This window comes from Malaya genurostris, chromosome 3 (genome assembly GCF_030247185.1).
Source record: "Malaya genurostris strain Urasoe2022 chromosome 3, Malgen_1.1, whole genome shotgun sequence".
NCBI classification, from domain to species: Eukaryota; Metazoa; Arthropoda; class Insecta; order Diptera; family Culicidae; genus Malaya; species Malaya genurostris.
Window position 1 is genome coordinate 270,248,735 of NC_080572.1, and position 12,907 is coordinate 270,261,641.

Below are 12,907 nucleotides of genomic sequence, written 5' to 3' on the forward strand. Positions count from 1 at the left end.
CGACCGGACCGAACTTCATCGTTCCGAACCCCACGGACCACAGACCGCAATTCTAGAGACAAGCACTTCCCAATCGAATCCCAGCAGCAGCAGCCATTTGGCTTCTACTGAAAACAGTAGCATTAGCAGCATTAGTAGCTTAGGGCCGGAAAATTGCCTGTACGTAAAACCCCATTTTCACAAACACATCGGAGATACGGGTGTTCTGGTTTGCTCTAGTGAGCAGACGGAATTGCACCTCATCATCGTCACCATCATCGTTGCACAGCGGACGGATTCCTTGGGGCCCAAACAAGGGACAAGTCGGTCGATTCATTTTTAGACCAACGTGACTTGAGCCGTGGGAAGGGGGGTGGGCTGAAGTGACACCACAGGCCCCAGTCTGTGTTGCATCGTCGGTTGGTCTTTGCCATGCGGAAGTCAATCTCGGGGGTTAAATTCTGTCGTGAACCAGTTCTATTCACTTGGATTTTTGGAACCGGTTCCGCCAGAAAATGAAGAGGCATCGAAGTTAGAGGAGGCGTCTGTTTCATAGTCAGTCATAGAGTAAACTGGCACCGAAACTCGTCGTAGCGCACGAAGGAGTTGTGTTTATTGTTTCTCGAGAGCAGCCCATCATGGTCATGGGGGGGAAGTGCTCACATCGCTTACAGTGGGCGAGACGAGTAGGCGACTTCTCATGTGTGGTCATTAAATCGAAAATTGTCTCCGGAGCTGCATAAATTTGCTCAAAGTTTGATCATTAGACCAGTAGTTGCATATTGCAGTCGACGCTGTCAGTTGGCAGATTTTCGCTCGAGTACAGCGATTGGTAAGCGGCCGGGTGACTCGGCTTTAACCATAACTCAACAAACAGCACCGTAACTATTCCGAAACGACATCTGCTAATGGTGACAAGCTCGGAAAGTTTTCCCTTATGGCCTCTCTACTTTTGCAGCTTTGTGTTGCCGCTCGGATGCAGCGTCGAGTGCCGGACCAGTGACGGTGTAATAGTGCATTTAAATTCGGCGAAAGTTACGTGCTTCTTGAACGGGATTGCGGACTGATTGCTTAAGAGACTAAACAACTTTTGCGGTTTTTCGGTACACAAAGTTAGATTTTGAACCGCTGAAGCATTCGAGGGAGGCGCATGGTCTCTCTCGAAGTAAGTAGCAAAATCCTGACGGAATTTTCGCTCGAGAAAAAAAACACACACACACACAAACTTACCTCGCCGTCATCGAGCAACGTCGAATCGCTGCTGTCGAGGTGATTGTCTAGGCGAGGGCTGCCAATGCCGGTACTGATGGTCCCAATTCCGACAGTTAGCCCAGCAGCTCCACCGTTACTCGTTCCTCCACTGCCACCTGTAGTTCCACCACCACCACCTCCGCCACTGCTTCCGAGTAGACCCGTTTCCTGCCATAGTTTCTTCCAGTCCGTGTTGGCAAGTATTGATTTGTTATCTGTATGAAATGTGGCCAACGAAAGCCGAAAGGAAACACGAGAAAAAAGACAAATTTAGTGGAAAGTCATCACAGGATGATGTTGTTAGTATCGCTGCTTTTTGCTGGTAGCGTGGGTGGCCGGCTCCGGACCATGACTGACAGGCCGACCATGCAAGGATTAGTCGACACTGTTCAACAAGAATTGAATAAATGATTACTGCGAAAAGTGCTTTTAGCTTGGCAAATCCTACCGGATTTGGCCGGCTGCGTTGAGGGATTCGGAAATAAATTAGCACTTTTCAAGGGTCCTGTCAGTCGGTGCGTTTGAATTGTTTCGTTCCGATGAATAATGCTGTTTAAAATCAGAATGAAGTACGCTTGAACAATTGTATCTTTTATGAAACCAATATTGAATCTCTCAATTAGTTTTCCCTGAAGCACTATTCAGTCGCAACTCGAGTTGTGAAATACTAGTACATAGATGAATTGGTATGTTTTCTCGTTTGTGGTTTAAAAAAACGGGATTGACGAGTTCAAATTGAAAATTGATAATCAAATTTCAATAACGTTAAAAACTGTAACCAGTATCGCCGCAACACAAGTTACAATCTTTGATTTTAAAATAGCTTAAAACATTGATTTTTGACTTATCAGTTCTGATTAAAATATATGTATATTGAATGAATTTTACAAATTTAAACGATTCCTGTCTTCCATTTTCGGTACCGGTAAAGAATTCGAAGCATTCCGAAACATCGAAACATTTCCTAATGAGTATTCAATGAAAAGCAGAAACGAAAATTGGCACAACGGAAAAATAACTCTGAGATGGGACTCGAACACGTAACTATTTTTTATCCGTGGAATTCCTATTACCAAAGAGGCAACTTCCGAAGATGACAATGGAAAACGTGACAAATCAGAGTCGACTTGCTCCGATTGGGATGAAAAAACGATTGTTTTGCATGAATGGTGAGACAAGCTCGACTCAAGCTATAAAAGAATTTAGAAAAGAAATAGAAAATTTATCAAGAAAATAAGTTTGATAATATCACGTTTCTCATAATGTTTTTCCATACTTTTATTATAACCTTGTCATTAAAAACCAACATTTCAAGTTTATTTTCGATTAGGTAATTTCTCATTTTGCAAAATGCCTTTCGGTGAAATTTAATTAGGCGAATATTATTCCGCGCGAATTACCTTTTACGCAATTTTTCTTTTGAACCAATTTATTTTTTAGCGAATTAATTTCTTTAAAGGTAAATTTTCTTTTGGACGAAATACTTTTTGATCGTATGTTCTTTCGAGCGAATTTCTTTCAAGGCGAATTTCCTTCTGAGCGAATGTTCTTCTAGGCGAATTTTCTTTTGGGTGAACATCCTTTTGGGCGAAATGCCTTTTTGGGTGAATTTCTGTTTAAGCGAATTTCTTTTTGGGAGAATTTCCTTTCGACTGAATTTTGTGTTGGGCGAAATTCTCTTTGAACGAATTTCCTTTTGGGCGAATTTCCTTTTGGGCGAATTTCTTTCTAAGCAAATTTCATTTTGGGCGAATTTCTGTTGGGAAAAATTTACTTTTGGGTGAATTTTTCAGGCGATTTTCTGTTTGGGCAAATTTTCTTTCGGGAAATATTCTTTTTGAGCGAATTTTCATTTTGGGTGGATTGTATTTTGGGCGAATTTCCTTTTGAACAAATTTCCATTTTGGCGAATTTCCTTTCGAGCGAATTTCCTTGCGCAAATTTTTTTGGGTGAATTTTTTTTGGGCGAATTTCGTTTTGGGTGAACATCCTTTTGGGCGAAATGCCTTTTGGGTGAATTTTCTTTTAACCGAGTTACTTTTTATGTGAAATTCATGTTTTTTTGCGAATTTTCTTTTGGGTGAATATTTTTGGGCGAATTTCTTTTTGAGCGATTTTTTTTGGCAAATTTCCTTTTTGAACGTATTTCTTTTTGGGCAAATTGCCTTTCGACGAATTGCCATATGTCGAATTACCTTTCGATGAATTTATTTTTGCGCGATTTTCCTTTCGAGCAAATTTCCTTTTTGGGTGATTTTCCTTTCAAGCGGATTTTTTTCTGTGGCGACTTTCCCTTTGAGCGATTTCTGTTTTTGGGAAATTTTCCTTTTGGGCGATTTTGAAGAATTTTACTTTTGGGCGATTTTGAAGAATTTTCCTTTTGGGCGAATTGTCTTTCGGTGAATTGCCTTGCTTCGATGTGGATGAGACTTCGTAGAATTGCTTTTCGGTGAATTTCCTTTTGGGAGTTTTTTATTTTTGAGGCGATTTCCTTTTTAGGCTATTTTCCTTTTGAACGAGATTCCTTTCGGGTGATATTCTTTTTGGGGGAATTTCCTTTTGGGAGAATTTTCTTATTGGTAAACATCCTCATGGGCAAATTTTCTTTGGGAAAATTTCTTATTAGGTAAAATTCCTAATTTCCTTTTTAATGAAGTTTCTATTGGGCAAATTTACATCTGGAAGAAGGTCCTTTTTAGGTGAATTATCTTTTGAACTAATATCCATTTGAATTAATTTCCTGAGGGTCCTATTGGGCAAATTTCCTTATGGGAGAATTTCCTTTTGTGCGATTTTCCTTTTGGGAAATTTTCTTTTTGGCGATTTTCCTTTTGGGAGAATTTTCTTTTTGGCGATTTTACTTTTGGGAGAATTTTCATCTGAGCTACTTTCCGTTTTGAACGAATTTTCTTTTAATCGAATTGCTTTCGATTTTGTAGAGACTTTGTAGGATTACCTTTCCGTGAATTTCCTTTTGAGCGATTTTCCTTTTGGGCGATTTTCCTTTTGGAGATTTTTCTTTTGAACGAATTTCCTTTTGGGAGAATTTTCTTTATTGGTGAACATCCTTATGGGCGAATTTACTTCTGGGCGTATTTTCTTTCGGGCAAATTTTTCATTAGGCAAAATTCATTTCGAATTATTTTGATTTAGGATGAATTTCCTTTTAGGCGAATTTCTTTTTGGGAGAAATCCTTTTGAGCGAATTTCCTTTTGGGCGAATTTCCTTTTGGATGAATTTCCTTTTTGGCGAAGGTCCTTTTGAGTGAATTACCCTTTGAACTAATATCCATTTGAAATAATTTCCTTTGGGTCGAATTTTCTTTCGGGCGAATTTCCTGTTATGCGAATATCCTTTTGAAAGAATTTATTTTGGAAATTCTTCTTGTTCGGAGTGGAATGAAAACACTCTTCGTATCAGCTTTCTATATAGCAGATCAAAGCTAAAAATTGGTTTATTATGAATTTTCATTGATTGCATTTAGTTCACAAAGGAATAAAATTACTCACAATTATTGGTGTTCTAACATTTCTTCCAACTTTCCTCCTGCAGATTCACCTGCAAATTATATACTGAACCTGATGACGTTTTGTAATTAATCATAAGTTTTCTAGATATCATTTGATTTCACTTACTATACGTTACTTCTCAGTAGTTGTAAATTTCGCACGTTTTATTCTAAATTACCCACATGTGATAACTGTCTGTGATAATAGGTTAAGGATTCTATAATCTGTGATAATAGGTTAAGGTTTAGGTATCATTTTTATAACAAATTTTCTATTTTTATACCCTTTCGTGTATCCAAACTATCACTCTTTTATCCTTCTAAAATTTCTATCCTCACCACAACTTGTACTGCTAAATTAAATTATTCGATAAATTTCACCTTCTATCTTCAGAGTTTTAACACATTCTGATTCTTCAAGCTGATTCTTCAACATTCCTTCCGCTTTCTTGCTGTTGACGTTTACCATCCTCCTTCGACGTCGTGTTGCACAAAGCATCTTTCGGGCTCCGTGGTGTTGCCTTCAACACTTCTATTGGGAAAATTTCCTTTTGGGGTGATTTTCTTTTTAGGCGATTTTTCTTTTGAACGAATTTCCTTTTGGGTGATATTGTGTTTGGGCGAATTTCCTCCTGGGAGAAATTCCTAATTGGTGAATTCCTAATCTTTATGGGCGAATTTTCTTTTTGGTGAATTTTCTTTTAGGCAATATTCATTTTGGGCGAATTTCCATTTCGGCGAAATTCCTTTGGATTGAATTTCCTTCCGGACGAATTCGCTTTTGTGCGAATTTTCTTTTCGACGAATTTATTTTGGACGATTTTCCTTTTGGGGGAATTTTTATTAAATGTTGCTGCTCGGTAAAATGTTCTTTAGCGAGTTAATATTTGGTGAATTGCCATTGAATTTCGGTGAATTGTCTTACAAATAATTTCCATAAATCGAATCGCCTTCTGGCAAATTGTCATTAAATGAATTTTCTTCCAGCGAATTGCCCTTGATGAATTTTGTTCTCAAGTATTTCGTTTTAAAAAAAATAGCTATTCGACGAATTGTGTCTCATAGAATTTATGCGCACCATTTCTCGGCGAATTGTCTTGATTCGATTTTGTTGAGGCTTCGTAGAATTACCTTTCGGTGGTTTTCCTTCTGGGTGATTTTCTTTTTGGGGCGAATTTCTTTTTAGGCGATTTATCTTTTGAACAAATTTCCTTTTTCGTGATATTGTGTTTGGGCAAATTTTTCATTAGGTAAAATTCCTTTCGAGTAATTTTTGTTGAGGGTGAACTTCCTTTTAAGGGAATTTCATTTTGGGTGAATTTCCTTTTGGTCAAATTTCCTTTTGGGCGGAGGTCCTTTTGGACGCACTTCCTTCTGGGCGATTTTCCTTATAGGCGAGTTTCCTTTTGGGCGAATTTCCTTTCGGACGAATTGCCTGTTGGGCGAATTACCGTTTGGGCAAATTTCCTTTCGGCGAATTTATCTTTGAGCAAATTGCCTTTCGGTGAATTTCTTTTTTGGCGATTTTCCTTTTAGATGATATTCGATTTTGGGCTATTTTTCTTTTGAGCGATTTTCCTTTCGGGTAATTTTTTTTTCTGGGCGATTTCTCTTCTGGGCAATTTACCTTTCGGGAAAATTTCCTTTTGGGGAAAATTTACGTATTGGCGAATTTCCTTTTGGGCGAATTAATTATTGGGTCGAATTTTCTTTTGGGTGAATTGCCTTTCGAAGAATTGCCCTTCGGGGAATTGAATTTCGGCGAACTGCCTTTCGGCGAATTTCCTATTGGGCGATTTTCATTTGGGATGATGTTCCTTCTGATCGTTTTCCGTTTTAGTCGACTTCTCATTTGGGCATTCCCATTTTATATATAGGTGGTTTTCTGTTTTGGCGAATTTCTTATGGGTTATTTCACTTTTGGATGAATTTCATTCTGGGCGAATTTTCTTTTGGGTGAATTTTCCTTTAGGCGAATATGCGTTTAGGCGAATTTTTTTTTGGACCAATTTTTTTTTGGCGAATTTACTTTTGGTGAATTTTGGGAAAATGTCTTTTTTGTGCGAGTTTCCTGTTGGGCGAATTTCCTATCGGACGAATTTTCTTAGGGTGAATGTCCTTTTAGGCAAATCTGCTTTTGGGAGATTTTTTTGGGAAAATTTTTTTTAAGCGACTTTCCTTAAGGGCGAATTACTTTTCCGGCCAACTTCCTTTTGGGCGAATTTCCTTTTAGGTAGAATTTCCTTTTGGATAGAATTTTGGCGAATTTTCTTGTGAGTAAATTTCCTTTCAAGCAAATTTTTTGTTGGCCGAATTTGCTTTTGTGCGAATTTCATTTTGTGCGAATTTCTTCTCTTGGGCGAATTTCTTTTTGGGCAATTTTTTTTGGGAGAATTTACTTTTTGCGCGAATATTCTTTGGACGAATTTGTCTTTTACGTGAGTCAATTTCCTTTCGGATGAATTTGCTTTCGGCAAATTAACGTTCGGCGAATTACCTTTCGGAGAATTGTTGCTCGGTGAATTGCCTTTCGGCAAATTGATCTTTGATCCAATTTCATTTCGTATAATTGTTTCTTCAAGAAAGTCGAAAAACGTTCTCTGGATTTGCAGAGTTTCAGAAAATTGCATTTGGGCGAATAAGTTTTCAGTGAATTAAATTTTGACGAATGTTTGCATTGCCTTTCGAATTGATTTTCAGCCAAATGACTGTCGGCCAATTTCGTTTCAAAGAACGTTTTTCGCAAAAAAATCGAACGAATTGCTAGTTATTTTTGCGAAATAATTTTTAGTGCATTTTTTCTTGTCTTTCGGTAAACTGTTTTGATTTCAATTGTTCTTTAACAAATTCCTTATCATCCTTTCGTTGAATTGGAGTTCCCACAGATTTCCGGTTGGAGGTATGATTTGGTGAATTGTGTTTCGGCAAATTAAAACCAACAAATGCTTCGGTCATTCGCATTCTTAACTAAATGTGCGCATTGCTGCTGGGCGAATTGTCTTACGATGACTTTCCACTCCTAAAATCACATTTTGACGAATTGCCTTTCCTCGAATTTCTTATCGGAAACATCAAAGTTTTTTATTCATTCCCTTCGAAGGATCGTTCGGCGAAATCATGTTCACCAAACTGAGTTTTAGCAGGATGCTTTTCGACAAAATGCTTATTGGTGAAATATTTTAGAGGAGATACGATTTTCTATTCTGCGAATTGCTGCTAAACGAATCGTCATTCTAGGAATTACTTTCTGGTGAATTGGGCGAAATTGATTTCGGTAAGTTTCCTTTCGGTAGGTTGCCTTTCAGCCAATTTCCTTTCTTGAAATTTCTATTCGATAAATTTCTTTTTAGCAAGTAGTCTTTCGGTGAATTGTCTTTTGGCGAATTGCCATTCTGTGAAACGCGGTTTGGTGAATCGTTTTTGGTCCAATTTCTTTTCGGAGAATCACGTTCTAGAAAACTACCGTTAGATGTAATATTTTTGTCGAAAAACCATTTCGTGAATTACTGTTGGTTAGTTGCGAGTTGATATTAGATGAAATTCGAACGCGAAACTGACTCGAGTGCTTTGAAGTGACCTGGAGAATTTCAATAGGTTGGAAAGATCATTGTTTTGGGATTATCATGGCACACTGTTCTTGAACTGCTCAAAAAAAGGAATTGTATAAAAAACCAAAGTTTTCAATTGCTTCCCCATCCACCTTAGTCGTCGTATTTGACTCCCTCAGAATATTGTCTGATTGTTATAAGAAATTTTCTTATGATTACCTAACTACCAAATATATTGCCTTTTGGTGAGTTGATGTGCCTTTTACAAAGAAGCAAGTACAAACTATTTTCGATTATTTAAAAGGATTCAGAAATAAATTGTAAATTATTGTTCTCATATGTGAAGTGCAAAGTTATGAACACGAGTCGTAGAAATCATCATAAATTATTCAGTGAAACCATTGAAAGAAAATGTGTTGCATCCCAGCAATAATGTCCATTTGTGTTCTGAAGGACTTTTCTTCTGCATCCCAAATAATAAATCTGTTCTAATTTCAAGCTAGCTCATAAATCACGATCTAATTTCATTCTCCACTCAAGTGCTTCAGTACACGTTCTGTAATTACTTCAGTCCAATTAAAACACAATCCGAAGATTTTATGTACATGAACTGCAAACTAACGACACACATATTCATTCTCAAGAGCAAACAGTTTCACCTCATACCACCCGATGTCAAGAGAGAAAGGAAAAAAAACCATCAGCATGAATTAGTAACGAGCGGTGCCTGCCCATTGCCAGTCACAATTGTCAGGATCCAATCCAATTTCATACAGTCCAAACCACTTCAAGATGATTGATGTTCTGATCCATTCCTCATCCACTTTGCCACCATCCCAGTCCGATGGTTGACACTGAAAGCTTCGGCAAATGGGTCCTGTGACTATTCTGGCAGTGGCGGCTCTGTCGCATGGCAAGGCGCGCACCGTCAACTTATTTATTTATCCATTCTTCAGAGGTTATGACGAGACGTGTCAACGAGCTTTCATCCTTCGAACCATGAATCCGCGCCCCGGTACGCTGATGAAAATCGATTCTGACGGATCCCAGGCGCGTCCTCGGGCTTTCTTCTCATCACTTGGACGGAAGGTGAACGCCTTTTCGCAGAAGACTACTTCGACGTCGGAGGACGGTGTCTTAAGTTGCACTAATCCATCCGTCAGAAGTTGTCTCCCGTCTGCAGCTCTGTCGGGAGGCCAATTCATGCGGAAAATGATTTTCATTTTCAGGGTGATAAACACACGGTGGATCGTGGAAACATTCGTTTCGTCATCGGCGCCCGGTTTGAACTGTGAAACAATAGTGGAAAGGGCGATGTCCTTTGCGTTCGAGGGTGAGAGAGATTAACGAAGTGGATGGGATAATTGTTTGCTGATTGGATGACTAGACGAAATAATTTTAATCAAAGCTATTGGTTCTGGATGGTAAAAAAAGATGACGAAAAATTTAATTTATAAAGCAGTCAATTTAGTCTCCCTCGTTTCCAAAGTTGCTGGGAAACGAGGGATATCTTATTGGAAACAGAACCAGTAATCAAAAGACTCCCACGATAGTACCTGTAATTCACATAAACAGTATGGTATAAAGCCTCAAACGCTATTCGTCATCTAACACTCGATGTGGATTACAGCGGCTTCCAATTTTCCAGTTATATTTATTGATGAAATCCTTGGATACAATCGGATACAAACCATTCCTTCGAGGTTTTGTTCTAAATCGAAATTATTATCCAACCTAAACTGTTTGATCTGCTACTTTTTGCACTCTTCTACGATATATAAGTTTGAATTTCGACTGTATTTTACATAAAAATATTCATAACTCTTTTGATATTTATCATAGCACTTTGAAATGTTATAGACTGTTAAGTATTTGCACAAAATCTAGTTTTGTAGAAAAATTCATTACTCTCAGAAGAACATAAAACTTGTTAGAACAAAAAAACTGATTTTTAAAACTTTATTATTTAAACCACCTAAAATTAATTAACGGCTAGAGTTAGAAAAAAATTTTCTTAAGTAAAGTTACTCGAAATTTGATTTTCTACAATATTGTCGAAAACGAAAATTCTCTAGCTGCTTCCAGTAAAAAGTTAATTTTTTTATCTGTCTTTACACGTGTACTGGAACATGGCCGTCCATGTACATAAAACCGCAGTAACAACCCGTGCAACTTTTTATAAGACACCAATGATGAAAAGTCTACGGTTTTGCTGAAAAATAATTAAAGGCATGAAATTGCCGTTTTGGACCACTGTGCATCGCTGTAAAACGTGTGAACTGTGATGGCGACCATCCATCCACTAGCAAATCGTGTCCCAAACGTGCTGAGTTCACAAAAATTCGACAACAGGCGTCCCGCAAACAATCAACGCGCAAGAATGTTCCACAGAAGGATGAAGTTAATTTCCCACGGCTCCCACCGAAGAGGTATCTTCCGAATTTGCCGCCACTTCCTCGCAGCAATCCAAAAGATTCAGCCGCTGGATCACAAAAAGAATCTTCCTCAAAAATCCCTCCTGGATGGGGCAATAATCAACCACAAGCAAAGGATGACTCTGGTGATTTATTTTCTGCTGAACAACTGATCGTCATTTTTGAAACAATGACAACAAAACTACGAAACTGCAGAACGCGGTTAGATCAAATCAACGCCTTAGGCAAATTCATCATCGAATATGCAATATAATGAGTTGGTTATAGTAAATTGGAATGCTTGCTCACTCAGGAGCAAAACTGCTGAATTGTCCGACTTTCTTCAAGAGAAGAATGCTGATATTGCTATTTTAACTGAAACTCATCTTAAACCTGAAATTTCTATTTTTATTTCCAATTACAGGATTCACAGGCTCGACAGGGCAACTACCAGAGGAGGGGGAGTTGCCATTGCCATTAAACGATCCATTCAGCACAGGCTTCTGTCAGCCTTTAAATTGCAACTCATAGAAGCCATCGGAATTGAGATTACAACGACGATGGGACCCATCATCATCATTGCAGCGTACTGCCCCAAACAAACCAATCTTCGAAATGGTACGTGTGCATCATTGAAGCGAGATCTGGCTATGCTCACTCGACGACAGAACAAATTCATCATTGCTGGGGACCTGAACGCACGGCATGAGCTGTGGGGAAACAAAAGACAGAATCGAAACGGATTCGTACTTGCCGAAGATTACGAAGCTGGACAATACAACATCTTCGCTCCGGATCAACCAACGCGACTTTCCAGATCGGGAGCTCATTCCATTTTGGATATATTCATCAGCAACATCGCTATAGACAGCTCTCCGGTTGTCTTCAACGAGCTCTCTTCTGACCACTTTCCAGTAATATTGACGTTGGGATCTTCACCAGAAACAGTGCCTATTCAACCTCGGAGGAACTATTATCGCACCGATTGGGTCCAATTTCAACAAATCGCCGACCAATTTATTAATATCGATCTGCCACTTGATTCCCCGATGGAAATCGATGCAGCCCTATCTTCCTTCCAGCATTCAATCACAGTCGCTCGTGATAGGACGGTTCCAGTACAACATATGCGGAGTTCCTCTCTTCAAATCGACAGTGTCACCAAGAAACTCATCCGACTTCGGAATATCTACCGGAGGCAGTATCAACGAACTGGCATCCTAGATAGGAAGACTACTTATAACAACTTAACTAGGATAATCCAGGAAAGGATATCTGAGCTTCGCAACAGGAACTTCCAGCAAAAGCTTCGGGAAATTCTCCCACATTCAAAGCCCTTCTGGTCCTTAACGAAGGTGCTTAAGAAAAAACCGAAGCCTATTCCTCCTCTGATGTCACCCCAGGACGCAGCTGAAGGAATACCTTTAATCACACCAGTAGAGAAGGCAAATGCGCTAGGCCAGCAGTTTGTGTGTTCTCACAATTTAGGACTCAACATTGTTAGTCCACATGAAAGAGCCGTTGCTGATAGCGTAGCTGAGGTTGACCAATCAGACAGCTTGGTTCCTGAGGAAAGTAGAGTTACTGCGAATGAGCTGATGGCTTTTGTGAAAAAATCCAAAAATATGAAGGCCCCCGGTTTCGACAACACATTCAACATTGAGCTGAAACATTTGAGTATTCGCTCATTTGTCTTCTTAGCTAAACGTTTTAACAGGTGCTGGGAGCTTGGTTACTTCCCTTCAATGTGGAAGTTAGCTAAAGTTATCCCAGTTTTGAAACCGGGGAAAGATCCTTCCTTTTCCAAGAGCTATCGACCCATCAGCTTACTCTCCGCCCTATCCAAGCTACTTGAAAAGTCAATACAAAGGCGAATTCTTGCTTTTGCAGATGAACAGGATATATTTCTGGAAGAACAGTTTGGGTTCCGGAAAGGAAGATTCACCATCCACCAACTCACAAGGGTTAACAACGTCATCCAGCAAAACAAATCAGTGTCCAAAACGACTGCCATGGCAATATTGGATATTGAAAAGGCATTCGATAATGTGTGGCACGATGGACTGGTGTTCAAACTGCATCGGTATAATTTTCCCATGTATCTTATTAAAATTATCAAAAATTATCTTGCAGATGGAGCATTCCAGGTTTCTCTGAATAATGCACTTTCAGAAAGATTTACTATTCCTGCTGGTGTACCCCAGGG

At 39.0% G+C, this 12,907-nt stretch overlaps 1 protein-coding gene across 2 annotated transcripts in view; it reads right to left on the reverse strand.

Annotated features, from left to right (window-relative positions):
- LOC131438857 (zwei Ig domain protein zig-8) overlaps positions 1 to 12,907 on the reverse strand; it is a 701,379-nt gene that overhangs the window by 333,090 nt on the left and 355,382 nt on the right. For both annotated transcript variants that reach the window (XM_058609195.1, XM_058609194.1), the window contains exon 3: positions 1,210 to 1,445. In XM_058609195.1, coding sequence (XP_058465178.1) covers positions 1,210 to 1,445 — 236 coding nt within the window. The remainder of the gene's footprint in view (positions 1 to 1,209; positions 1,446 to 12,907) is intronic.